The 27077-nt window shown below is 52.2% G+C and overlaps 2 protein-coding genes across 4 annotated transcripts; one reads left to right on the top strand and one right to left on the bottom strand.

Moving 5' to 3' along the window:
- Positions 1-310: 310 nt before the first annotated feature.
- Positions 311-5449, top strand: ALG3 (ALG3 alpha-1,3- mannosyltransferase). Of its 2 annotated transcripts, none has more exons than XM_039241704.1 (9): positions 311-521; positions 2198-2297; positions 2383-2530; positions 2639-2799; positions 3258-3378; positions 3810-4015; positions 4163-4239; positions 4902-5046; positions 5201-5449. In XM_039241704.1, the coding sequence occupies exons 1-9, from the start codon at positions 326-328 to the stop codon at positions 5361-5363; spliced, it is 1317 nt and encodes a 438-aa protein (XP_039097635.1). In that variant the 5' UTR covers positions 311-325; the 3' UTR covers positions 5364-5449. The 2 variants fall into 2 exon arrangements, with proteins under 2 accessions (XP_039097635.1, XP_039097636.1); XM_039241705.1 differs by having other exon boundaries at positions 311-484.
- A 76-nt stretch (positions 5450-5525) lies between these two features.
- On the bottom strand, positions 5526-17839 carry VWA5B2 (von Willebrand factor A domain containing 5B2). 2 transcript variants are annotated; one of them, XM_039241702.1, is made up of 21 exons: positions 17810-17839; positions 17326-17397; positions 16780-16989; positions 16527-16697; positions 14375-14594; positions 14037-14194; positions 13375-13506; positions 13016-13140; positions 12466-12621; positions 11928-12038; positions 11640-11848; positions 11439-11550; positions 10743-10928; positions 9605-9776; positions 9200-9513; positions 8524-8713; positions 8065-8421; positions 6913-7050; positions 6744-6824; positions 6445-6665; positions 5526-6358 (listed from the first exon to the last, which is right to left on the bottom strand). In XM_039241702.1, the coding sequence occupies exons 3-21, from the start codon at positions 16916-16918 to the stop codon at positions 5810-5812; spliced, it is 3741 nt and encodes a 1246-aa protein (XP_039097633.1). In that variant the 5' UTR covers positions 16919-16989; positions 17326-17397; positions 17810-17839; the 3' UTR covers positions 5526-5809. The 2 variants fall into 2 exon arrangements, with proteins under 2 accessions (XP_039097633.1, XP_039097634.1); XM_039241703.1 differs by lacking the exons at positions 16527-16697; positions 16780-16989; positions 17326-17397; positions 17810-17839 and having other exon boundaries at positions 9200-9516; positions 14375-14612.
- Between the last annotated feature and the right edge of the window lie 9238 nt (positions 17840-27077).

The following is a 27077-nucleotide window of genomic DNA, read 5'->3' on the forward strand; positions in this document are numbered from 1 at the left end:
CATGAAACACAGACGAAATGCGATGCCAGATGGGGGAGTACACGAGCAGGAATGTTGCTTTTGTGGGCAAACGTTCGATCTATTTAGCACTTGTGTGCTCCGAATCAGGTGTATACAGAGGAGTGAGATTGTTCCTGCACAAATAGGACGTGCAGTCCATCAGTAAATATGTGGAAAAAATAGATTTTAGTGGAGTAAATAGGACACTGGAAACTGGTCAGTTATGTATCAGTCGTTTGGGACGGCCGGCGTGGGAAGCGGAACGTAAGTGCAGAAGGGTTGGGCTTCCGGGGTGGCGGACCAACACGAGCGACGCACCATCAAGATGGCGGCGGGTCTACGGAAACGCGGCCGGGCAGGTCCTGCAGCTCGAACGGCGGGATTCTGCGGACAATGGCTGCGGCGCGCCTGGCAAGAGCGGCGCCTGCTGCTGCTGGAGCCGCGCTACACGCTGCTGGTGGCCGCCTGCCTCTGCCTGGCGGAGGTGGGCATCACCTTCTGGGTCATTCACAGGGTGGCATGTGAGTGCGCCGAGGAGGAGGGGAGGGTAGGGAGGGGGACCCGAACCCCCTACCTATACTGGGACCCAGATTCGGAGCTGAAATCCAGACCTCAAATCCAAGCTGTCTTCAGTTGCAGACCATAATTTTCACCCAGGTCCCAAGCCTGCCTCACAGAAAACCAATTATCTTAATTCCTCTCCCATGATGGGAGGGGCGACCCTAGAGATTGGCCCTCTGCCCTGAACATACAGCCTGCCAGGTTAAGAAAATGAACCAGCCTGGAAATCAATCAAAAACTTGGGTCCGAGTTAATGTACTGCTGCTCCTTTTTGTCTCTGTGGTTTTGAACATGTCCCTTCCCCTGCGGGGTCTCAATTTTCTCATTTGTTCACTTCGAGGTCTCAAAAGTCTTGTCAGTAATGGCATTCTGTGACCACTTGAATCCTTTTGGTCTTATTGGGGCGTCCTTTCCAGGCTGAATCTAGATAGTGGGCTGAATGAAAGCTTTCTAGCTAAAAATGATTAATTCAGCACATATTTACTGAATGTTTATTACATGCTTAACACTACTAGGTGCCAGAGGTACATTCCCTATTTGGATGTGTGAGCCTAGACAAAAATAAGTTGGCAGAAAATTACAGTGTGTCACACTCCTCATGATAGTAGTAAGGGTGCCATAAAGGACACAAGAGGGCACTTACATCAGACTTGAGGAGTTAAGGAAGGCTTCCTAGAATCCGCCTTGAAAGATTAAGAGCTAGCCAGTTAAGGAAATAGAGAAAAGGGGAGGAGAAAGAGCAATCTAGGCAGACAGCCTCATAACTAAAACCTTCAGTGAAAGAGCGTCTGCTTCCTTTGAGGAGCTGAATGTTTTTAGAGCTGGAATAGATAGAAATCAAATTTGGGTAGTAGTGAGAGAAAAGATGGCAGAAGTTGAGACCAGATCCTGAAGCCGTATATAAGCTGTGTTGGATAATTTAACATGATGGTTAAGAATTTAGGACCTCATGGAGTTCTAATCTCAACTCCATCCTTCCTAGCTCACTGATCTTGAACTAGTCACTTAATCTCATTAATTCATAGGTTCCTCTTCTAAAAATGGGAATAATAGAGTTTGGTCTTTAAGAGCCTTGAGGAATCATTGAAGGGTTTTAAGCAGAGATCTGACATGATTTCTCTTATAGAAAGCGCTCTCTGGGTGCAGGTGGGAAATATGTTACGGGGTAAAAGTGGAAGCTGGGGAACTAATTAGGAAGTTGTTGCATCGTTGAGGCAAGAGATTGTGTTCGGTCCAAATTTGAGTATGTAATGGCAGAAAAGGATGAGATAGTAGAGTCGTGTAGGATGAAGAATAGGCAGGATTTAGTGACTGGGTGTTGGAAATGAGGAAGAAGGAAGTGTCAAAGATATTACCCAGGTTTGTGACCTGGGCAGCTGGGAGGTTGATGGTGTCATTCATGGAACCTAGGAAGGGAGCAGATTTGGAGTGGATGGTTGAGTTCAATTACAGATGAGTGTGAGATGCTTGGGTTCACCCAGAGAATGTCAGATAGGTAGTTAGGTAAGGAGTTGTGATAATAGTCCTGGGAATGAGCTGGAACTCTGTGTTTTGATGGGTGGGTGTGTGGGGTGGGAGTGGGTGGCAGGCAACTTCTGAACTTGGAAGTAACCACACTGTTCTTATCTTTTTCCAGATACAGAGATTGACTGGAAGGCCTATATGGCCCAGGTGGAGGGCGTCCTCAACGGCACCTATGACTACACCCAACTGCAGGGTGACACTGGACCCCTTGTGTGAGTGGGGATAGCAGGTTCAGTGAGGACATGAGGGGCTGACTGGATACCAGGCTGAATAGCCTGAATCAGACTCCTTTTCCAGGTACCCAGCTGGCTTTGTGTACATCTTTATGGGGCTGTATTATGCCACCGGCAGGGGCACTGACATCCGCATGGCCCAGCATATCTTTGCTGTGCTCTACCTAGCCACCTTGCTGCTTGTCTTCTTGATCTACCACCAGACCTGCAAGGTGAGTCCATGTTACCAGGAGCAGGCAGCCCCCACTAGCAGTGCTGGGGAGTAAGGATGGCTCAGAGTTGGTGAGCTGACCTTGTTCCTCATTGTGCCCACTTCTCAGGTACCTCCCTTCGTCTTTTTCTTCATGTGCTGTGCCTCTTACCGGGTTCACTCCATCTTCGTGCTACGGCTCTTCAATGACCCGGTGGCCATGGTGCTGCTCTTCCTCAGTATCAACCTCCTGCTGGCCCAGCGCTGGGGCTGGGGCTGCTGCTGTTTCAGGTCACCACCCCTCTCTTTTCCACCCTCTCTCACTCTGTATTTCCATCATTTCCTCCCCTAGTTTTCTGCAGCAGAGGGAGTAAGGGAGTAACCAGACAATATATGGGTCAGTCAGGGCCCCACTAGACGAGTCTAGGATCCATAGAAAGTCTCCGCCCCCCCCCCCCCCCAAAAGCATAACCCTGCTCCTATCCTCTGTTCCCTTGTTAGAGTTGGCCCTCGCACATTGTAAATACTCTCAATGTGTATTTGCTGGCTCAGTCTGGTTATAGAGACTTGGTATCTGCTCCTTACCCTCAGTCTTCTGCCAGGTGGTTTACCCTTCTTCCAGCAGTTGTAAGTGTGGACCCTATCCGGAGGTGGCTGGCAGGGGAGGGGAGGAGTGTGTATGTGTGGGAGGGGGGTGGTACCTGGCCCCTGAGCTGATCTCCACCCTCTGTCTCCCCTCCCTACCCTAGTCTGGCGGTCTCTGTAAAGATGAACGTGCTACTCTTTGCCCCTGGGTTGCTGTTTCTTCTCCTCATGCAATTTGGCTTCCGTGGAGCCCTCCCCAAGCTGGGCATCTGTGCTGTCCTTCAGGTACCCCTTCCACCCCTTCCCCTTTCTAATGAAGGGGAGGCCACTCTCTGTCCTTCTTCCATCGTTGAGACTTCCTCAAAAGCTAACAGACAGGGTTTTGGAGTTGATTTGGGGCTGGGCAGCCATTACCTCCGGGCTTTACTTTTATTAGCTAGAAAATAAGGGTGTTGAACTATATGGTTTCTGAGGGTCTCTCTCATTCTGCCCATTTATGACTTGGTGAGTCTAAACTTAAAGCAGTGTTATTACCTGCCTTCTCAGCTTCTTTGGCCCCAGGCTCTGGCCTAGATGAGGAGACTGGCTTTCCTGCTATTGCTGGTGGGAATTTGAGAACCTCTGAGACATACACCCTCTGTCCACTCCCCTCAGTGATTAGTATGAAGGTTGGACTTGAGCCTGGGCAGCTCTGCTGACATCATATAAATCCTCAGGTTGTGCTGGGCCTGCCCTTCCTTCTGGAGAACCCCATTGGCTACCTATCCCGCTCCTTTGACCTCGGCCGCCAGTTTCTCTTCCGCTGGACAGTGAACTGGCGCTTCCTCCCTGAGGCCCTCTTCTTGCATCGTGCCTTCCACCTGGCATTGTTGGCTGCCCACCTCACCCTGCTCTTGCTCTTTGCCCTTTGCAAGTGGCACAGGTGAGAAACGGGAGCAGTGTCATGGGCCAGCTTGGGGCAAGGAGTTGTAGGGCCTGCTTGGGGGAGACATGGAGTTCATGGGGGCGGTGAATCTAGAGCTTGGCCTAGGATGGGGGCTTGATAAATGTCTGAATGGCTTCTACCCAGGACAGGGGAAAGTATCCTGTCGCTGCTGAAGGATCCCTCCAAAAGGAAGGTTCCACCACAGCCCCTCACACCCAATCATATCCTTTAAATCATGGGAAGGTAAGTCTTGCCCTCTCCAGGTACCGCTGGGGTCCTGGTCTGTCAGCCCTGGTGCCTGGTGATCTGGGGGAGGGAAAGAAGGTACCAGTACTAGCTAGAGGCCCTGTTCTTGGAGTAGAACTGTTCCCTCCTCCACTGTGTACCATTATGTTAATGAGTACTTTACATATTTAAGTGCATTTTATTCTTAATTTTAAATATTATTTGATTTGCCATTATGAGTACTCACTCTGCCTGGTGTTATCCTAACAGATTTACATACGTTCTAACATGTAAAGCTCACAGGAGACTCTGAAATAAGGAGGGTTTTGTTTGTTTGTTTATTCTCATTTCACAGATGACAAAATCAGGGCATTGAGGAGTTTAAGTAACTTACCCAGGTCACACAGCTTGTACGTGATGGATTTAAACTCTCTAGGCCTTATGGCCCTAGTATTACTGTCTCCACATTAGATTGAGGAACAGATCTGGAGAAGTTAAAAAAATTGTCCAAAAGTATGCATCTCAAAATGGCAGAGCCAGAGGGCCCTCTGACCCCAAAACCTTTGCCTTGCCCCTTTGCTTTGGAACCTCCCTCTCCCCTCCCCCATCCCAATACCTGCCCCTTCTGCTCCTGCCCTTGGCCTTGACCACTGCATACAGATCATCTCTACCCTCTTCACCTCCAACTTCATTGGCATCTGCTTCAGCCGCTCACTCCACTACCAGTTCTACGTCTGGTATTTCCACACACTGCCCTACCTCCTGTGGGCCACGCCTGCACGCTGGCTTACACATCTGCTCAGGTACTGGCTGGGACACCCTGGGCGAGTGGGAAGGGCTAGGGAGCTTCTCATCTCTAGGCTGAGGTGGAGAACCCTCTAGGTGGAGGGTTGGGAGTGGGCTAAAGGGCTGCAGGTCTAGAAACTGGGCAAACCTGAGCTGATTTCTCATCTCCAGGTTGCTGGTGCTGGGCCTCATTGAGCTCTCCTGGAACACATACCCATCCACATCCTGCAGCTCTGCCTCCCTGCACATATGCCATGCTGTCATCCTGCTGCAGCTCTGGCTGGGCCCCCAGCCTTTCCCCACGAGCATCCAGCACAGCAAGAAAGCCCACTGAGATCCATTTCCCTTCCCCTCCAGTCCATTCTAGGACCTTGGATGGGGTAGACTCTGTGCCCTTCCCAATAAACCTTACCAAATCCACTTCTGTGCAGCCTACGTGGAGGTGCCTGCACCAAGCTGTGAGGGGCATGCACACTGCAGAGAAAGAACTCATTTGGGCAGTCTTAAGAGGCACTTTATTGCATAGGATTTGGGGACTGTGGCTCTCTCCCCTTCCACTGCAGTGCGGAGCTCAGAGGGTAAGAGGCATGAGATGGGAGGAGTGGGAGAGAGCACAGGCAGGCACTTTCTGTGAGGGCAGGGAGGTTCTGGGAAGGGGATGAGAAGCAGTAGGAGTCAGGCAGACACCAGCCTGCCCCTCCCAGTACCGAGAAGCCGGCCCTGGTGGCAGTGACTTGAGTGTGTTTGTTGGGCAGCGCCAGCCAGAGCAGTGGGCAGCCCTCACACGTTTGCAGGGCTATAGCACAGCAGGTGTAGCTGTAGGTTCTGGTCCCAGTGGCGGAGCAGCAGGAAGAGACCCCGGGCTGCGGCCTTGAGGGCAGCCAGGTCAAGGCCATCGGGCAGGTGCTGGGCCCGCAGCCAACAGTCAGCTTTAGCTGCTGCCAGTTCCCACTCGCCAAAGGCAGCAGCGCAGCGGTGCTCCAGCCATGCGAGCGCCACGGCGGTGGCCCACGTCCGGCCCCGCAGGTCCGCACCTCCCGGCCCTTCTGTGCCCTCTGAAGCCTCAGTGTCTGAGCCCCGTCCGCTATCCACCTGGCCTGGACCCTCAGAGCCTGAGCTGGGGGACGGGCTGCAGGAGGCCGTGGCACTGTCACCCTGGCCAACACTAGGTCCCAGCAGTGCCCAGGGAGAGGAGGCCGAGGTGGGGCTGAGGCTGGCGCGGTGCACAGCAAAGGGCGAAGCGCGGCACAGGCGCTCCTGTGGGATGTGTACCGCTGCACAGAAGGGCGCGTCCAGGCGGAAGGAGCCAGGTGCCTCCTGCAGCCGCACCTGAGGAGAGAGGAGGTGGGGGGAGAAGTGAGCTGAGACAGTGCCCTGGCCTTGGCAGCACCACCCTCCACCTCCCGAGTCCTCACCAAGGGCAAGTAGTCATGGTTGCTGCCTTCACTGTTGTCACCAGCCTGGCCCTGGCTGGGGCTGCAGAGTCTGTGGCTGTAAGAGCCTCTGGCCCTCCCACCACCCAGGCTGAGCCTAGAGGGAGGCTGGGGGGGCAGGCGATGAGGACTTCTGGTCGCTGACTTGGAGCTGCCATTTTGATCTGGGTTCCAGCCACCTACCAGAGAGCCTCCCTGAAGTCCTGCAATGGAGCCAGTCAGTGCCAGTGCAGTCCCTAAGCCTCAGAGCTCCCTACCCTTGCCCCAACTTTGAGTGTTACCTTTAGCATGGTCAGCTGTAGTCAGAGGAGTTGCATCTAGTTGGCCCTGAGAGGCAGAAGTGCTCGGGGGCTCAGCTAGCTCTGTAAGGGCACAGAAGATGGGTAAACCAGAAGGGTGGCCAGCAAGGTGAGGGCCAGCACCTGAGGGGTCATCCAGGAGGGACTCTACCTGAGCTCCGCACCTGCAGGGCTGAGGGTAGGACCTCCCTGGTGGTAGCATCCACAGCTACAGGGCAGGTGAAGCAGGAAGGGGCAGAGCTGACCTTGCTTGTCTGAAGGGCTCGGAGCCAGGACCTCCGGGCATGGCCTGTGAAAGCAAGGAGCAGGATGCCGGACAGCAGCAGTTGTGCTTCCCCCAACCCCCTGTCCCCCCAGAGGGCTTTACGGAAAAAAATCTCCATGTTCCCCATCACTTCTCCCTCTGTCCGCTTTTTTTTTTTTTTTAATGTTTTATTTATTTCTAGGAGAGAGAGAGACAGCGTGAGCAGGGGAGGGTCAGAGAGAGAGGGAGTCACAGACTGAAACAGGCTCCAGGCTCTGAGCTGGCAGTCAGCACAGAGCCCGACGCGGGGCTCGAACCCACAAACCGCGAGATCATGACCTAAGCGAAAGTCGGACGCTTAACCGACTAAGCCACCCAGGCGCCCCTCCCTCTGTCCACTTTTGAACAGAGTAAAGTTCCTTCTTGGAGCCAGCTCAGACTCCCCAACCTTGACACGTGGTTAGGCTGAACCCTCAGCTCCTAGCAGGACTGGACCCTCTGGCCACCCAGATATTGAACGTTCTATACAGGACCCAAAGGAAGCCCTGGCTGTGGTGCTTTTCCTGTCCACTCATTTCAGCACCGTCCAGTAGAACTTCCTGCAGTGAAGGCAGTGTTCTAGATCTGCATGATCCAGTGTGGCAGCCACTAGTCACATGTGAGTGTTAAGTGTGGCTAGTGCAACTGAAAAACTGAAATTTTAACTACTTGATTTTAATAGTCTTCCTAAATGGCAGATTTGTTTTTATGTTATAAAGGCACTGTGAAGCGTTAACAAGATCACATTTCCCTCTGTGCTGGCTACTAGGAAGCTTGCCAATTTTGGGTCCCCTGCTCACAAGAGCATAGAATGTCATCGAGTGCATCTTTAATATAACCTGATTCTCCATTTCCTTTTATTATTCCATTAGCTGCTTTTTTTTTTCTTGAGGTGAGTGAGCCATCTCAAATTGTGAACAAGATGAGGTATAGAGTGACCAGACACATAGACCTACACCTCTGCCACTCGCTGCCCCATACAGGCTCGTTGGGCCCTGACTGGGCCCACCAGCAACTCACCTTGGTCAGCCATGGCCTCAGCCCCTCCACGGAGAGCCAGCTGCTCATTGTCCCGGACCACGGAGGCTGCTGTCAGCCGATGGAGTGCTTGGTCCCAAGCACTTTCTCTTTGAGGGGGTGACGGAGGCAGTGAGCCATCATCACTAGGTCCCCATAGTGTCTCTAGCCCAACACCCACCTCCCAGCACATAGGCTGCTCCCCACACAGGGCTCGGATCACCACATGGCAGCGTGGAGCCTGAGGAGGCAGCAGCACTGCTGAAGGGACTGACTCCCCATTGGGGGGCAGAGCTGTGAATAAGAATGGGGGTTCCATCAACATGTCCCAGTCCATAGGGGCCGGGGAGAGCAGATTTCCTGGAGAGAGATAGGAAAAAAGGCAGGGGCAGTGTGGCACCCTCGGCCCCACTTCTCAAGGTCTCCTTGGTGTCAGGACCCAGGTCCGCATCCAACCCTTACCTGAGTCATCCAGGCCCTGTCCCAGCTGCTGCCCTGACTCAGGGCCTGGCCCATCTGGTGCTGTGCCCAGAGAGGGGTGCCGGGGATGGCCAGGGACTGGATTCACTTGGCCAGGGGGAGATGAGAGGCTCCGGCCAGCCAGAGCTGCTCTGCGTCGACGACCCAGCACCTCAGCACTCAAGGCCCCAGACTGCATATAAGAAGTGTGGTCCACTGGTCAAGAAACACAGAGCTCCTGGCCATCACACATGCATGGCCACGTACCCCTTCATCTGAAACCGAAGATGGCTGCTCACCACCCTTAGGGGCAAGGCAAAACTCATGGCCTTCGGCCCCCTTCCCAGTGCCATCCCACTCCTTGTCCGATTTCTCACTTGAGGTTGTTGTTTGTCTGTGTTTTGTCATGTCTTCTTCCTCTTTGCCTGGCTAACTTCTACCTATCCTTCCAGATGTGACTCTTGCTTTCCTGACCCCCTCAAACAGTATTGCCATCTTGATTCTGACTCTCCCCATACTATGTCCCTGTATAGTGTACTATGTCCGTGGTATCATTGTAGATTTACCCATGTATCTCTTCAGCTGGACTTAATAGTAACCACTGCACAATTTATGGCATATAGCGTATGGTCAATAAACATTTGCTGGATACATAGAATGGAGGTGGATTGACTCTCACCTTGGCTGGAGCCAGTGGGGGTAGAGGCAGGGGGCAGGAACGGGAGCCTGCAGTTTCTCCCCAGGCCAGGCTGCGGCAGCCCTGCTGAGAAGGGGGACACAGGGGAGCAGTGCTCTCAGGGGAGCCAGGGCCCTGAGAGCCAGGGGACTCGCTGCTGCCTGTGGAGCCTGGACCTGGCTCTGGGCTGGCAGAGCAGTGAGTGAGCACATACTGCTCCCGGATATACGATGACTGGAAGATGCGGCGCCATATGGCTGTGTCAGAGGAGGGATTGGGTCCAGGGTCTGTGACTGGGTCTGTCAGAGCATCGGTACCTGCTGGGAAGCAAGAGAATAGATCCCAGCCCCGGCCTCCTATGGCCCGCTTCTCCTCCAACACAGCCACACACTACACCCAGGTACTCACTCTGCTCTGAGTCCCCAGCAGCCCATGGGCTGTACAGCTCCGCTGACACAGTGCTCGTTCCTAATGGCTCCGAGGTGCCAGTGGGCTCAGTGCCAGGACTGGTGGCAGATGGTGCTTCCTCTGGGGATGGGAACACAGAGCCTCCCAAGCTCTGCCAGCCAGGTTCTTGGCCCTAGAGAGAGGGATAATCATTGGAGAAAAAACTGATTGTAGTTATATGCTGCCTCTTTCCAAGCAGGATTTAAGATGTCTCACCACAAGAGGCAATAAAGTTAATAAACCAGAAATGAAAGCCTAGTACTAAGGAAGGAAAAGGCATGCATGCTAACCATAAGGTTAATAGAGCTGCTGTGGCTGAGCCTCAGGTTTGGCCCTGAGCTTCCTGTCAGGCAGGCAAAAGGGCAAACACTCCATTAGATAGCATTCTTAGTTCTTTTAGAGAAAGAAAGCTTTTCATAATAAAAATAACTATCATTTTGGGATGCCTGGCTGGCTCAGTCAGTGGAGCATGAAACTCTTGATCTCAGGGTTGTGAGTTCAAGCCCCAGGTTGGGCATGGAGCCTACTTTAAAAAACAGCAACAACAATCATTTCTTGAACCGCTCTGTGTCAAGTATCCTACCAAGAGTATGCATGTTGTGACCTCCAGTTACAACTGCATGGCAAAAGTCAGTATGAGGAAATGGGCTCGAAGAGGTTAAATGACTTGCCCAAAATCAAATGGCTAGTACATACTAGAGATGGGATCTGAGATTTGATCTAGACTACGCTCCGTCTGTTTCTGAATGTTACAGGAAATAATCCAGATGGTGCTTTCTGTAGGGCACTGCGTGAAAAAACTAGAAAGTTTCAACAAAACCTTCACAGCAAATGCTAGAGCTGCTTTCTGTGGCTGTGTGCTTTAGTGGCCTTTGGTAAAAAGCCAAGGGCAACACTTTATGGGACACATCTGTGGAAGACCTCATGAAGGGGGCAGACTGCAGCCACCTTGGGGTACCCAGTGTGATCTCTGGGGAAGCCTAGACTACAGTAGAAGAGGTAGGCAGGGAGAGGCACAGGGAGTGGAAGAAGAGTTTTGAAGAGATGCGGGGACTTTAGACATCCCAGGCCTGCCACCCGCACCCCAGCCCAGGCCTACCCCTGGGGCGCGGGATCGGAAGCCATCCACCCTGAAGAGTGAGCAGTAACCGAGCAGTTGGTCCCCAGGGTAGAGTGCTGGGATCTCCCGGGGGGTCAGCAGTGCCTCCACCGCATCAGGCACAAACCAGTCCACAGAGATGTCGCTCAAAGCAGGCTCCAGAGCCTTCCGCAGAGCCTGCACCAGCTGTAAGGAGTGGCCAGAGGGAGGACGTGGGAGAGAGAGCCCACAGAGCAGGAAGACCACCCTTCCACTGATGCCATCTGCCCAGCCCTTAGGCTGAGGGGAGCAGGGTCAGGCTGGGGTCAAGGGAAGGAGTTGGGGGTAGGAACAAGCAAGGGGACTGAATGCTCAGTCCTCAGGGTTTGGTCTGTCTCCTGGCCTGAGCCATGCTCTGTGGATGAGGCAAGATTTGCTGAGGATACGGCTCAGTACTGGGACAAATCAGAATGAGACTTGGGGGGTGGTCAGAGGCCATGTCCCCCACACCTCTGGCCTCCTGCAGCACCCTATAGCATCACCAGCAACTCCTCCCCTGATTGGCATCTCAAAGGAGGGGGGGAACCGGAATGGGGGAAAAATCCTGGTCAAGGGTGCCAGGAGACCCCATGACTTGACTGGGTTCTGTTTCAGGCTCAGTGTAACTCGGGGGAAGGACCGCTAGGAGTAGGGAACAGGGCTCAGGCTCAAGCTCACCATGGGCTGCAGCCTCTCCCCAGGCCTTGGGAAGTAGGCCTGGCCCCTGCTGAGGGCAGACAGACCCTGGAGCAGCTGGTGGCAGGCAGGCCCCAGCCCAAAGGAGAAGCACCTGATGAGGGAAGGGAAGCAGCTGTGACCTTCAGGAGCCTCTTGGGAGTGGGGGTCAATCTTAGGCACCTGGTTCAGCCCACCCCATACCTGGCTGCCCCCCTGTGCCACCGCATGAGCTCCAGGGTTTGATGGGTAGCAGCGGCCACAGGCGAGGCAGCGGTCAGGAGGAACAGCTGCCGAGGGTGGGCCCTGTGCTGGGGCTGTCTCATGGCCCAGTTCAGGGCAGCCAGCACGTCTGGGGGACCACTCGCAGCCTGCAGGGTCTCAATGTTCTCACAGATCAGCTGCACGGTGTCCTGGAAAGAAAAAGCATGCTTTGGGCCATGCCAGGCTGATACATCCTCACTGGGCCCCCAATCCCTGGACCGTACTCACATCACTGCAAGGCCGGCTCTCTGAGAAGAGGGGCTGCACTGACATGCCAAACATGGCCAGGTTGATGAGCGTCTGTGGTGGTAGTGACTTCACAGCCAAAACAATGGCATCCTGGGGAGGGCCAGGGAGGACAGCATGAAGCAGACCCCACAGGCAGTGGTAGGGATGCCAGATTGTCTGCCTTTTCCAGGCTGTGTGAAAATGAGGGGCTAGAGGCTGGGGTCTGGGAGAGGCCCTGCATGTGTGAGACCAACTATGAGGGAGACTCGAGTGTGAGGGAGACAGAGTGTGTGAGAGACCCTGGCGGGGTGTGTGAATCCTTGGTTTGGGGATTAGGTAACTTCATGTGAGAGAGAGGCTCTTGGAATCCAGGAAAAACACATGTACGTACGAGTATGAAAGAGAGGGGTGTGTGTGTGTGTGTGTGTGTGTGTGTCTGTCTGTCTGTCTGTCTGTCTGTCTTTCTGTGAGAAGCTGCCCCCAGCCCACCTCAGACCAACTGCCCCACCCAGGCCCACCCACACACTGCTCTACAGGCCTTGTGCGCTATGCTGCTGCCATCCAGCAGGAAGAGAAGCTCCCGTGTAGCCGTGCCCAGGTTGCCAGGCGTAGAGCTCAGGTCTGGGCAGAAGCTCAGCACCAGCACGGGGTTTAGCAGGATGTCCTTGTGGAAGCGTCGTTGCAGAAACCACACCTGAGCATGGGAGCCCCAAGTCATCCCGTGCCTTAGTGCAACTCCGGCCTGGGCTCGTAGCAGGACTGAGCCCTCGGGCCTTCTTCTATCTAATACACCCAGAGGGGGCACCTTTTTATAGTCATTTGAATAAAGGCAAGGGCAGAGGCAGGTGGCTGTCCTCTGCCTGTCAGTCCTAGCTCCTGTTTGAGACACACCTCAGGGAGACTTGTGTGGGCCCTTCTATGACAATTCTCATCAGCCCTCTGGGATGCTGCCCTCTTAGCAGCCACTAAGAGGTCCTGCTAAAAGTGCGCCCTCCCCCCGCCTCCCGCCCACCGCCCGACTGTTCCTCATGCACAAATGCAGCCAGTGGTGAGGTCAGTGGCCAGGCTAGGACCCCAGGCAGCCATACCTGCCGGTCCCCGTCACTGTCTCTTCGCTGTAGCCTCTGGAAGTCCCGGCGGGCCCTCACCTGGGCCTCATATTCTGCTGAGCTCAGGCTGCCAGCCTCTAGCATCAGGTGTGGCTGGTGAGGCTCTAAGGAAAAGAGGACATAGTCATCAGGAAAGTCCCTGTCTCTGGACCTCAAATGCTTGGCCCCACTGTCCCAGGAGGACCTTGCAAATCCAGCATGTCCTGCACCATGGGGCCCACACTCACAGATGACTCGATCCACCTGGCTTGGGACCCAGAAATCTATACTTGAAAAATGCTACCCAAGTGGTCTTGAAGCAGGTCAGAGCTGGCCCACTGTGTGCCCCAGTCTCTCACCACTGGGGTGCAGCAGGATCTCCAACGACCGGTCACAACGGTGGCCCTCTGCTAATGTGACACAGATGGTGGCTGCAGAGCTGGCATGAGGTGGGGCATCTGCCCGCAGAGCATGAGAGGGGCTCTCCAGGCCTGAAGGAGAGAGAGGCAGGGAGAGGTGATAATCACCCCACCCCAAGCCAGTGCTAAAGCACAAACATCACCTCCCCAGACAGCAGTGGTGTGGGCAAGGATCATGACTGATTCAGCTCAGCTCTTAGAGCCTGTGATCTACAGGGCTGGATGGATAAGGGGAGGGATTTTGCCTGCTTTCATGGGCTGAGAGGCAGATTCCCAGTTCTGTTTCTGGCTGATCAGTTACACCACAGCCAGCTGCTGATTTAGCACCCTCCCCCACCTCTTAGACAAGGAAACCCCGCTTCATCACTTGGACTGGTCTCAATTTAATCATCTTTCTTCCCACTGGTGAGTGGAGTGGCGTATAAATAAATGACACTGACACACGTAGGGGTGTGCGTGTTATATAGAAGTGTCCAGGGGATGCTCCCACCAAAACTGGAGCTTCCTGAGGCTTAGGTCCTTATTTTCTTTTTGTCCTGTGTTCCTCCCAATCCTGAGCCCTGAATTACTTCCCAGTCAGCTATGCTAGGAGGAGCACCCACCTGCCAGCAGGCATGGCCCAGTGACCAGCATCTCGAAGGAGAAGGTGTACGGGGCAGGGCAGCGGGCAGGGCCTGAGAATACATTCTGAGGGGCTGCTGGCTCCTCCCAGGCCAGCCCTTCCTCCTGAGGGCTGCCCACCCCGAAGCAGCTGGTAGGGCTGGAAGGGAGCACGAGGAGGGTCACGGGCCCACCGTCAAGGCCCCTAGCCCCTCTGGCTGAATGGCCCCACCCCTTCCCTACCCTGCCCATCCCCCAGGGCACCCTACCAAAGCCCCCTCACCCGCACTAGACCCAGAGAAGCCGAGGGAGGGACGAAGAGAATCACCATAGGCCCAACCTGTCGTCACAGAGCCCCGGAGGCCTGGGGGGCCCCAGTGGGCCTGGTGAGGCCAGTGGGGTGAGCACAGAGGGCAGAGCCACACGCAGCACCCCGTCAGGCCTTGAGGGCAACTCCCGGCTGCTGCGCAGGGTCACTGTCATGGTGCCGGCCGCGTTGATGAGGCCTGTGGGCAGCACCAGTGTGGACCGGGCCTGGGCCAGATCCAACACAAGATGACCTATGATGAGTGAGAAAAGGGTTCAGAGGGGGGGTGGGAAGCAGAAGAGATGGGGGACTAGGAAATGGGAGTGCTTGCTGAGCGAGGGGAGCCTGGGCAAGGGGGACTTTACAAAGTTAGAGGGAATTGGGGCTAATATGTTGCTCATGCAGAATGTATATGTGCTGCCGAAGCGAGCACATTGCTCATGCAGAATGGAGGCATGAACTGGATGGTCAAAGCAGAGGCATGATGGTAGTAGAAGGATCTGGCAGTCATCAGGAAAAGGAGTAGTGACATCACTGCCAATGAAGGGTTGAGGAAAAGGGGACATGTCTACACCACCCCCAAGATCCTAGGGGATCTATACCCTCTGCCCTTCTTCCCCTGCCTGTCTCTGCCCGTTCAACCCTTGGGTATCATCTTCCTCAGGACCCTCCCTTGTGGACTGACATCTCCCATAGCCTGGGACCCACACGGCTCACAAATCCCTCGCTCATGAACAGTCAAGGACTCCCCACTCCCCACTAGGAGTGGCTTCGGAATTTTCTACCCAAGAGGAGTTTAGTAGCAGTAATCTGCTTGGAGCTGGTGAGAGGACTTAAAGCGGTACTGGAATGCAGAGCACACCATTTGCTTAGATCCTAGGTTCATTCGGGAACTGGTGGAATCATGGGGGTCACTGCTACTAATAGAAAAACGGCCATGTGTGTGCAGTGGCAGTCAAGGCCTTACATCGTCTGGCTCCAGTCAACCTTTATAGCCCTACTTTGCATCATTTCCCCACAATAATCATTTACACATTCTTTTGAGAAATGCTTGCAGAATAAATGAAGGGAAGAAAAAGATGGAAGGAAAGAAGAAAGAGAGATAAGAAGGTAAAAAATGGGCTTCTATCCCAACCAGCTGAGGTTTGGGGACAGTGTGATACTGTGGAGAGAGCACAGGATCAGGTTTTGAGTCTTAGCAATGTGACTTCTAATTCTGGCCTTTGGTAACTCTCTTGTTTTAAGGAGCCTCAGTTTTCTCATCCATGAAATGGGGGTCATAATTATGTCTCAAAGACTATGGTAAGGAATAAATGAGATAATGTGTGCATAGCATCAGACACATAAGAAGCTGTTGCTATTATTTTCACACCTATAAGAGGGAGATAGAGAACAATACTTGCATTACATACCTCTCTGGATTCAAATGAGGCGATACCAGTGACTGGACTTTGTGAACTGTAAATTGCTATAAACACGAGGTATTTTATTTACCATCACTGCGTACAACTTACTTCCAAACCTTTGCTTACACCATTGCCCCTAACTAGAGTGCCTTTTCCCTCCTCTCCACTTCACCAGCCATACTTTTCCTTTTGGTCAAATGCTGGTTCCACTTCCTTCTGGAATATTCCTGGGGCCTCAGCCCAGAGCACACTCTGGCCTCTATCTGCTGGACTTACACCAACTCTCAACACCACTGGATTCTGTCTTTCCTACCAGGATGACAAATCCCATGTGCAGGAATCAAATGAATGCATAAATAAATGAAAGGATGTAGTGCAAACCACAAAACCCAGCACAGGGATGCGCCTCCGCTCCCTCACCCAGCAATCATTGAGCCTCTTTATGCCACATTATGTGCAGAGATGCTGGGGCTTGGAGATGACCAAAGAAAGCCCAGTCCCAGGCTCAGGAGCCAATGCTCCAGCGCCAGAGACAGACGTGTGGACTGCCTGCTGCCTAAGTCTCCCAAGCGGCAAACCTCGGTCAGGCCTGGGTCACGCTGCCCCTGCACCTGGTGCCAGTCAGGTGCCCAGTCCGTGACTGTTGAATAAAGGCATGAATCAATGAATGAAAAACTCAGCGGCTGGAGGGGCAGCGGGGAGGGGCGGGACGCAGAGCGGGTGGAGGAACCTGAGTGCGGCTGGCTTTAGGCGGCGAGGCGACGGCGCCCTGCACTCACCCTGCGCGCAGCGGCGAGGCGTGGAGGCCCCCAACGCGGGGCCCAGCGCTCGGCAGCAAGCGGCCTGCGAGCGTCGCCGGCTCTGCAGCTGGAACGAGACGCGCCGTCCCGCCGCCTCCGCCTCGAAGCCCGAGACCACTTCGGCCTCCGCCAGCGGGTACACAAACACGCCTGGGGCGGGAGCAGGAGGCACAGGGGGCGTCAGACCTCGCGCGGCCCCCCTCGCCCGCCCCTCGCCCCGCCCGGGCCTCACCGTCCACCGGCTGCGGCTGCGGGTTGTGGTAGGTGAGCCGGGCCCGCAGGCTGAGGCAGGGGCCGTTGGCGCAGGCCCGGACCCAGGAGTCGGTGAGCGGCAGCGGCGTCCAGCTGGAGGGGCAGTACAGGCCGGGCATGGCGCCCCTGGGCGAGGGGACTCGATGAAAGGGTCTGCAGGGTGGGGTCACGGGCGCCAGACCCCGCCCTCCTGAAAGCCGCCGGGAAAATCGAACTCAGGCTCTGGGACGCCGAGCAGCGAGGAGCGCCGGGCAGAGCCGGGGGCTCGGGCCCGGCGGACAGGTGGCGAGGGGAGGGAAGAGGGGGATCGCGTGACGGGCATCCTCGCGGGTTACCTGGGAAGCCGGGGCGGAGCGCGGCTCGGGGCCGAGCGGGGAGCCGGGGAGCCGAGGGTTAATGATTAACTGGCGCTCCAAGCACCCAGCGCTCCCGCCGCCGGCTCCTCCGGGGACGCAGGGTACGAATGGGGGGAGGGGGTCACAGCTGTTCCATTACCAGCTCCCGGGCCTCGCCGCCGCCCCCGTACCTGCCGGCCCCCCGGGGCTCCCCGCGGCTGCCAGCTGTCGCAAGTGGCGCGGGTGACGAGATAGAAGATGCCCTGGGTGAGAAGCAAGGGTTTAAAGGGCCAACATCCTCCTGGGTGTCCCCAGCACAGAGAGGGACAGCAGGGGCGGGGGTGGGGGGGGCAGAAAGACCCTCTCCAGCGCCTCACCTGACTGGAGAGCTGGAGAGGGGCTGCAGACCGGAGTAGAGGGGGTTGGGTGGGAAGACCGAGACAGGGAAGCGACAGGAGGGGGTCTTTAGGATGCAAGACCCGGGGGGGGGGGGGGGGGGGGGGGGGGGGGGGGGGGGGGGGGGGGTTCTAGGGATCCGTGCAGGGCACCCACCTCTCCCCAGCCTGGCAGAACTGATCTGAGAGTGGGCGGCCCCACAGCCGAGCTGTCAGGGGATGCGGCAGGCTGGGTCTAGGGGTCGTTCCCCACCCCCCCCGCGGGCAGCCCCAGCCTCACCGTCGCGTCCTCTGCGGAGTTCTAGGCGCCACAACCGGACAACGCGGTAGGTCCGCCTCCGCGCTTCGGGCCGCGCTCGGTCCGGGCACCTGCGCCGCACCAGCCCCGGACTCCCGCTGCGGCCGATCTGAGTCCGCACAGGGGCGTCGGCTCTGCGGGATCTGGGCCCGCCTCCGCTCGGGAAGGCCGCCCCTTCAGCCCGCCGCGGCCCCGCCTGCCGCTGCGGCCGGGCTGCTGCTCCCCGCTCCGCCCCCGCTCCGGGCGCGGTGCCGCCTCCGCGCCAACCCTGCCCGCTCCAGCTAGACCGGGCACCGCAGTGCGGGGTCCGCGTCCCCGCCGCCGCACAGGCCGGGGTAGATGAGCGACTCAGGCCTCCAAGGCCCCACCCTTTCTGTCCCTCAGGAAGTGAAACGTTTTCCAAGTGCAGCAGAGGGCTCAGTCTGCAGCCCCCCTGCACGGCAGCGACCCCAGCCACTCCAGGATCACCCCACTTCCCACCCTGTGCAGTGCAGTGTCCCTCTCTCACCGTTGCAGCGAACCCAGTGCTTCATCACCGCAGGACCCCCTTCCCCCTCAAAAAGCCAGCCCTCTTCCTTTGCAAAGTGCTCTTTCATCGACGCAGAAACCTGCGCCCATCCCTGCAGCTATCTCCTGCTGCCTGATCACTTCAAATGACCAAGTAGAGGCCCCCCAACACTGCAGCGAGTTCCGCCCACCCCCAAGAAGCCAGCATTCCCGTCGCTGCAGTGCCATCTGCCCACCTTTCCTGCGGCTGGCTGCGGAGAGTAGGCAGCACCAGCCTCTCAGGCTTATAACTTCCTGCTACCTTCAGCTGCCCACCGCCTTGCAAATGAGGCCTTCCAGCCTGTAGCGGCTTCTCTTGGCTTGAGACCACCCCATCATGGCAGTGACTCCCCTCACCCCACTCCATCACCGCAGCACCTGCAGGAGAAAATATCCCTGCTTATAAACAGGTCCCTTGTTTGTGGCAGAACTTTCATAAAGCTGGACAGTGTTATGGTGCAAAAGATTAGGGAAGTCCGTAAAACCTCTCCCGGGATTCCTGAGGGAGAGTCTGGGAGCCCTGGGGAAGTAACCCTATTTGGGAGCTACCCATGCAAGCTTTCTTGCAGAGGTCACACTCAGATTCTGCAAAAAGAGCTTTGAGGAGAACTGGGGGTGGAGAGGGGGTGGGTAGCAGCCAGTGGAAGTGGGCTTTCAAGCCAGATTCAGGGTTCCTGCCCCTCCCCATTTGCTCCATCCTTCTGATTCCTGTCACTACCATCACACTGACCCCAGGGGGATCCCTTGCCTCCTTGAGCACTTGAGCCCTCAACCCCAACCCTTTCTCTTGCTCAAACCATTTAGCATGGTAGAGATAGCTTGGCCTTTTCCCAGGGAACTCAAGGGTGAAAATTCACAAGGACAATACAAGCATAGACAAAATTGCAGTGAAAGATCCAGCTGACAGAGTGCTCCAGCTGGGTCCCAAACCTGTCCTTTCCACACCATCTGAACCATAGTTCCAGTGACCCCTCCGCTCCTTCCCTGTTGAACCTGCTGCCAGCCTCAATCTGAGTTAGGGTCCCTCTTACAGGCCTAGGAAAGAAACAGTGGATGGTGAGTGGGCTGATTTGCCCTCCGGGGAGACCCAGGTCTCCAGCCAGGACCAGCCTGGCCCTGAGGTCTCCATGGAAATCCAGGCAATCCAACCTCCCCATGGGTGTTTTTGTGCAAATGGACCAAGAGCTACATGTGATCTGCAGGCCAAACATGAAGCTGCAGGGAGTAGTCATTAGGGAAACTTAAATATACAGAAATGGAAAAAGAGGTCCTTGCTTTGGGTCTGAGGAGGTCTTAGATGTAAGACAGTCTTCCAGGAAGTGGTCCCTGTCAAAGATTAGAGAACACATTGGTAGGAGCCAAGCTTGGCTGGGAGCTGGACCAGTCCTGAGATCCGGCTGGAAAGCTGTCTGAGTTGAGGCAAGCTCATCAAGAGGGCAAGAAGGGTAAAGCATCCTGCAGGGCAGGGCAGGACATCGCAGGCTACCGGGCACCCCAGAGGCGGCGGATCTATAGGGGTAGTAAGAGGGTCTCTGAGGCCCAGCTGGGAGGTGCTTTGGTGGTGGGGATACAGTATGACAGGCAGCTGAGGACAGGAAAGGACAGCACATTGCTGAGGGCCCCAGAACCAGGTTCCAGGAGGTGGAGGAGATCCTTGGCAGGGCTAAGGAATGGCATGGAGCTTGAGTGGTCTGCTATGTGCAAGGCGTGGGGGAAGGAGTAGAGGACAGAGCACTAAAAAGGCATAGCCTCTGCCTTGAAAGGCTCCTAATTAGTGAAAAAAGCAAATACACAGTTACCATAGATTAAGATGAGTGCTGCATTTGGGGCGCTTGGGTGGCTCAGTTGCTTAGGCGTTCGACTTCGGCTCAGGTCATGATCTCACAGTTCATGGGTTCGAGCCCCGCGGTGGGCTCTGTGCTGACAGCTAGCTCGGAGCCTGGAGACTGTTTCAGATTCTGTGTCTCCCTCTCTCTCTGACCCTCCCCTGCCCACAGCGTCTCTCTCTCTCTCTCAAAAATAAATAAAACTTTAAAACAAATGTTTAAAAAAAAAGATGAGTGCTGCATTAGAGAGGTCATGAGTATTGTAAAGCTTTTAACAAGGAGCTTTTAGGAGAAGCACCTCACTTGGTGGTGGTGGTGGTGGGTGGGTTGCCATATAAGTCAAGTCCTAAGCAGGAGTTAAGCAGTGAAGGAGATCTTTCAGGCAGAGGAATCAGCTCATTAAAAGGTGAAAGAGCCATGGGGCAGCTGGGTGGCTCAGTCAGTTACATGTCCAACTTTGGCTCAAGTCATGATCTCATGGTTCGTGGGTTCGAGCCCTGTGTCAGGCTCTGTGCTGACAGCTCAGAGCCTGGAGCCTGCTTCAGATTCTGTGTCTCCCTCTCTCTCTGTCTCTCCCCAGCATGTGCTCTCTCTCTCTCTCTCAAAAATGAATAAACCTTAAAAAAAATTAAAGGGCGAAAGAGCCAGAGGGACTAAGGAAAAGTATAAATAGGTAAGTAATTGTTTTTCTTCTAGTTAAGATTCATCAATCACTTACTGTAGGCCATGCACTGCACTGAGCATGGGTTACCTCCTTTAATGATCAAAACAGCCCAAGGGATAGGTATTATTATTTATCTTACAGATGAGAAAACCCAAGACAGGACAGGGTAAGTAACTTGCTTACCCAAGCCTTAGTCTTGGCTGAATTAAAAAGAAAAAAAAAAGAACGGGAGGAGAAAGGGTTTGTCCCACTGTCATGGCAGGAAGACCTAGTGCCAAGCCAGTGGTCAGCAGGAGAAGCTGGTGGGACCCAGGCAGGAAACGAGATGGGAAGGGGTAGTTGAAGCTAGAGCCCATGTTTTCATGAACCCGTGAGAGCCCCTTGGAGTGACTCCCTCATCCTACCATGGGGCCTGGAACAGCAGTTACCCAACAAGTGTTGGCTAACTCAGGAGCAATGATGATGTGAGGAAGACCACTGGCTGTTAGTCAAATTGACCCTATTTTCTAATCTCTGTGTGGAGCAGGAAGCTGGCCCATCGAGGTCCCCGCTCACCTTGGCCACCACCAAGCTGGCCTGTAGGGTGCTGTTTTTCTTCCAATCTGGCCCAAGAGGGAAGATTCAAACCCACCCTTCAACTCAGGCTAACACTGCCCAGGTTGGAGCTGGAACATGTCAACAACTTTACCAGGGGTGGTGGTGATAGAAGGTCGGGACAGGGCAAACCCAAAGAGAAGTGGCCTCAGAAAATGACACTCAGCCAGGTCACTTGTTGCAAAGCACAACTCAGTTGTATTCTGCTTGTGGGCTGCCTCCCTGCCTTTGGGGACAATGGTCTTGTTCCCCCAAGCATCAGAAGCATCTACACTCTCAGATTTGAGCTCTGGATGAGTTAGGCTTAGAGAAAGAGAAAGAGAAGAGTAAGCTTGATTCCTCAAATTCCAGCCTCAGTTTGAAGCCCAAATTAGAAGATGACTTAGTTCATAAATTCATTTGTTTATTCACTCAACAGATAATTTCTTGTTGTAGCCTACTATGTGCTAGAGCTGATGCCACAGCAAGAAACAAGATAGCAGTGGGTCCCACCCCTCATGAAAGACATCAAACAAATTATACAATTATTTTTTAAACTTGGACATATCTTCAAAACTTATACAAAAATTACAATAGATTTTTTTCCCTAAACTGTTTGAAAATAGGTGTACGCACCATGCTTCTTTACCCCTTAATACCCCCGTGTGTCTGAAGAACAAGGACACCCTTCCATGATCACAGAACAGTTGTCAAACTCAGCAAACTTAACTTTGAAACAGAGCTATTAAACTACAGCCAATATCCCAATGTCATGGATTATTGCAAAGATGTTCTTCATAGATATCCTCCTCCCCTATCCACTCCAGGATCAAGCATTGCATTTAGTTGATCATTCTGTTTCTAGCCTTCTTTTTCAAAAATTAGTTTCCCTTTCTTATTGCCTTTTACAATACCAACTTGTTAAAAAGAGTACTAGTCAGTTGCTTTGTAGAATGTCCTTCAGTTTGAGTTTGTCTGTTGTTTTCTCATGGTTTGATTCAGAATATTTACTTTTATTTACTATTTTCTTATTTTTTAGGTTTATTTATTTATTTTGAGAGGGAGAGCACAAGTGGGGGAGGGGCAGAGGGAGGGAGAGAGTCCCAAGAAGTCTCCACACCGTCAGTGCAGACAGAGCCCAATGTGAAGCTCAAACCCATGAACCGTGAGAGCCTGACCTGAGCCGAAATCAGGAGTTGGATGTTTAACTTACTGAGCCACCCAGGTGCTCCCAGAATATTCACTTTTGCCAGAAATACTACATAAGTGATGTGGTGCCCTTCTCACTACATCACATCAGGATGGGCATATCAGTTTAGCATAATACACTATAGTTCCAACCACATTGTTCCAAATGGCAAGGTTTCACTCTTTGATCACCGAGTAATACTTTATTGTATATGTATATATACCATATATTCCTTATTCATCCATCAGTCGATGGACATTTGGGCTCTTTCCATACTTTGGCTATTGTTGATAGCACTGCTATAAACATTGGGGTACATGTACTCCTTGGAATTAGCATTTTTGTATCCTTTGGATAAATACCTAGTAGTGCAATTGCTGGGTCACAGGGTAGTTTTACTTTTAGTTTTTTAGGAACCTCCACACTGTTTTCCAGAATGGCTGCAACAGTTTGCATTCCCACCATCAGTGTAAAAGGATTCCCCTTTCTCCACATCCTGGCCAATATCTGTTGTTTTATGAGTTAATTTTAGCCATTCTGACAGGTGTGAGGTGGTACTGCAGGTGTGGTTTTGATTTGTATTTCTCTGATGATAAGTGATGGTGAACATCTTTTCATGTGTCTGTTAGCCATGATGAACATAGGGGAAGGGAAGGAAAAATAAGATAACAGAGAGGGAAACAAACCATAAGAGACTTTTTTTTTTTTTTTACAAATAGTTTATTGTCAAATTAGTTTCCACATAACACCCAGTGCTCATCCCCACAAGTGCCCTCCTCCATGCCCATCTTCCCTCCCCCCTCCATCCATCAGTTCTCAGTTTTTGTCAGCATTCAAGAGTCTCTCATGGTTTGCCTCTCTCCCTTTCCCCCCCAATTTCCCCCCTTCTTCTCCCCCTTGGTCCTCTGTTAAGTTCCTCCTAATCCTCCTATACGTGCAAACATATGATATTTGTCCTTTTCTGCCTGACTTATTTCACTCAGCATAACACCCTCAAGGTCCATCCATGTTGCTACAGATAAACCATAAGAGACTCTTAAGCACAGGGGTGCCTGTCTGGCTCACTCGGTTAAGCCTCAGACTTTGGCTCAGGCTATAATCTCATGGTTCATGGGTTTGAGCCCCACATCAGGCTTCATGCTGACAGTGTGAAGCCTGCTTGGGATATTTTCTCTCTCTCTCTCTCTCTCCTTCTTTGCCCCTCCTGCACTTGTGCATGTGTGGATGTTCTCTCTCTCTCCCCCCCTTTCTCTCACTCAAATCAATAAAACTTAAAAAGAGAGAGAGAGGGATGCGGTGGGTCAGTCAGTTAAGCATCCAACTTCAGCTCAGGTCATGATCTCACAATCTGTGGATTCAAGCTCCGCGTCAGGCTCTGTGCTGACAGCTCCAGAGCCTGGAGCCTGCTTCAGATTCTGTGTCTCCCTCTCTCTCTTCCCCTCCTCTGCTCATGCTCTGTCTCTTTGTCTCTCAAAAATAAAATAAAAACATAAAAGAGAGAGAGAGAGAGAGAGAGACTCTTAAATACAGAGAACAAACTGAGGGCTGCTGGAGGTGAAGTGGTTGGGGGTATGGGCTAAACAGGTGGTGGGCATTAAAGGAGGGCTCTTGCTGGGATGAGCACTGGGTTCTACTCCTGAAACCAATACTACACTGTAAGTTAACTAACTTGAATTTAAATAAACAAGTTTTTAAAAAAGGATGTGCATATCAGTTACCTTTACTGGTGATATTAACTTTGATCATTTGCTTAGTTCACCCAGTTATGGAGGCAGGAAAGTTCAAATTTGCCCTGAGGGCTGGCAGACTGGAGACCTAGGAGAGCTGATGGTGCCGATGAAGTCTGAAGGCAGTCTACTGGAGAATCCCCTCTTGCTGGAGAGGCTGGTCTTTTTGTTAAATTCAAGCTTTTGGATGAGGCTCACTTACGTTATGGAAGGCAGTCTAATCACAGTTCACCAATTTAATTTAAATATTAATCACATCCAAAATCACCTCTAAGTTGACACATGAAATGGTCACAAGCATTAATGTTCCAATTAATATTTTGTCAGTTTTATTGAGGTATAATTTACATACAATAAAATTCACCATTTTTCAATTGTGGTAAAGTACATATAAATAAAATTTACCCTTAGTGATACTTAGTACACTTACAATGTTGTGCCACCATCACTACTATCTAGTTTCAGAACATTTTTTATCACCCCAAAAGGAAACCCCATACTCATCAGTCACATTCCATTTCCACCTCTGTTCAGTCTCTGGAAACTACTAATGTGCCTTTTGTCTTTCTAGAGTTACCTATTCTGGACATTCCATATAAATAGAATCATATAATACATCACCTTTTTGTCTGAATTCTTTCACTTAATATTTTCAAGATTCGCCTATACCGTACCATGCATTGATCAGTCCTTCATTCCTGTTTATGGCTGAATAATATTCCATTGTAACGATATTCATGTTTTATTCATCCAATCCTTGGTTGATGGACACTGGTTTTCTTCCAACTTTCACCTATTGTGAACAAACTGTTACGAACCTTTGTGTACAAGTTTTTGTTTGAACACCTGTTTTCTATTTTCAGATCTTCTGGGTACATACCCAGAAGTGGATTTGCTGGGCATATGGTAATTCTATGTTTAATTTATTGAGGTTTTTCATACCAGCTGAATAATTTTACATTCCTACCAGCAATGTACAAAGTTTCCAGTTTCTCCACATCCTTGCCAACATAAATCAAAACCTCAATTTATTGTGGGTTTTTAAAAATTTTTCTTTGTTGTTGTTGTTTGTTTGTTTGTTTGTTTAAATAGGCCTCTTCAACATGGAGCCCACTGCAGGGCTTGAACTCATGACCCCAAGATCAAGACCACCCAAGCTAAGATCAAGAGACAGATGCTTAACTAACTGAACTACCTAGGCACCCTTATTGTTTTTTCCTTTTCATGGATCATGTTTTTGGTATTATGTTAAGAAATTTTCACCAAACTCTTTATCCCAAAGATTTTCTCCTATATTAGCTGATAAATATTTTATAGTTTTACATTTTATTTATTTTTAATTCTTTATTATTTATTTAAAAAAAATTTTTTTTAATGTTTTTATTTATTTCTAGGAGAGAGAGAGAGAGACAGCGTGAGCAGGGGAGGGTCAGAGAGAGAGGGAGTCACAGACTGAAACAGCCTCCAGGCTCTGAGCTGGCAGTCAGCACAGAGCCCGACGCGGGGCCCGAACCCACGAACCGCCAGATCGTGACCTAAGCGAAAGTCGGACGCTTAACCGACTAAGCCACCCAGGCACCCCTATTATTTATTATAAAAACATTGTTAATATTTATTTATTTATTTTGAGAGAGAGTATGTGTATGTAAGCAGGGAAGGGACAGAGAGAGAGGAAGAGAGAGAATCCCAAGCAGGGTCTGCGCTGTCCTCATAGAGCCTGATGCAGGGCTGACTCTCATAGAACCATGAGATCATGAGCTGAGCCAAAGTCAAGAGATGAATAACCAACTGAGCCACCCAGGTGCCCCCAGTTATACATTTTAAACTTTGATCCATTTGAAATAACTCTATAAGGTGTAAGGTTTAAGTCAATATTTTAATTTATTTTTTTAATTTTTGGCCCATGGCTATCCAATTGCTTCTGCTTGTTAAAAAGACTGTCTTTCCTCTGTTGAATTACTTTTGCATCTTTGTCAAAAATCAGTTGGCTCTACTTGTCTGGAGCTGTTTCTGGGTTCTCTGTTCTGCTTTATTAGCCTGTATGTCTGTCCCTCTACTGATAGCAATCTTGATTCTCCTAGATATATAATAAGTCATGAAATTGTGTAGACTGCCTAAAAGAATTTAGTTAGGGGGCTTGGCCCAGAAAGAGAGTTATTACCAGAGAGAATTTTTTGTCATAAAGACTTACCTACATGGCAGGGCAAAATCTGATTATCAAACATTGGTTCTTCTTCTTAAAAAAAAAAAAAAAGTTTATTTATTTTGTGTGTCAGAGAGAGTATGGAGAGAGAGAGAGAGTATGGGAGAGTGGCAGAGAGAGAATCCCAAGCAGGGTCCATACTGTCAGTGCAGAGCTGGGCCTGGGGCTCAATCCCATGAACCATGAGATTGTGACCTGAGCCAAGATCAAGAGTCAGATGTTCAACTGACTGAGCCAACCAGGGGCCCCTGCTCATCCTACCTTCCTATGAATTACCTTCCTCCCCTCGGAGCCCCAGCCCCCATCCCATTCCTTACCTTGAGGATGGCATGTAAGCCTCAACTGCCTAACTACCTCTGGGTCTCATATTCTTACGGGGCTTCCATATGTATGAAATTAAATTTGTTTTCCTCCTATTAATTTGTTTTACATCAGTTTAATTATTAGACCATCCAAAGAACCTAGAGAGGTAGGAATAAAAATCTTCCTCCCCAACAGAATCAACAAGCTATTGCAACTAGT

This window comes from Hyaena hyaena, unplaced genomic scaffold (genome assembly GCF_003009895.1).
Source record: "Hyaena hyaena isolate Hyena2069 unplaced genomic scaffold, ASM300989v1 scaffold_199, whole genome shotgun sequence".
NCBI classification, from domain to species: Eukaryota; Metazoa; Chordata; class Mammalia; order Carnivora; family Hyaenidae; genus Hyaena; species Hyaena hyaena.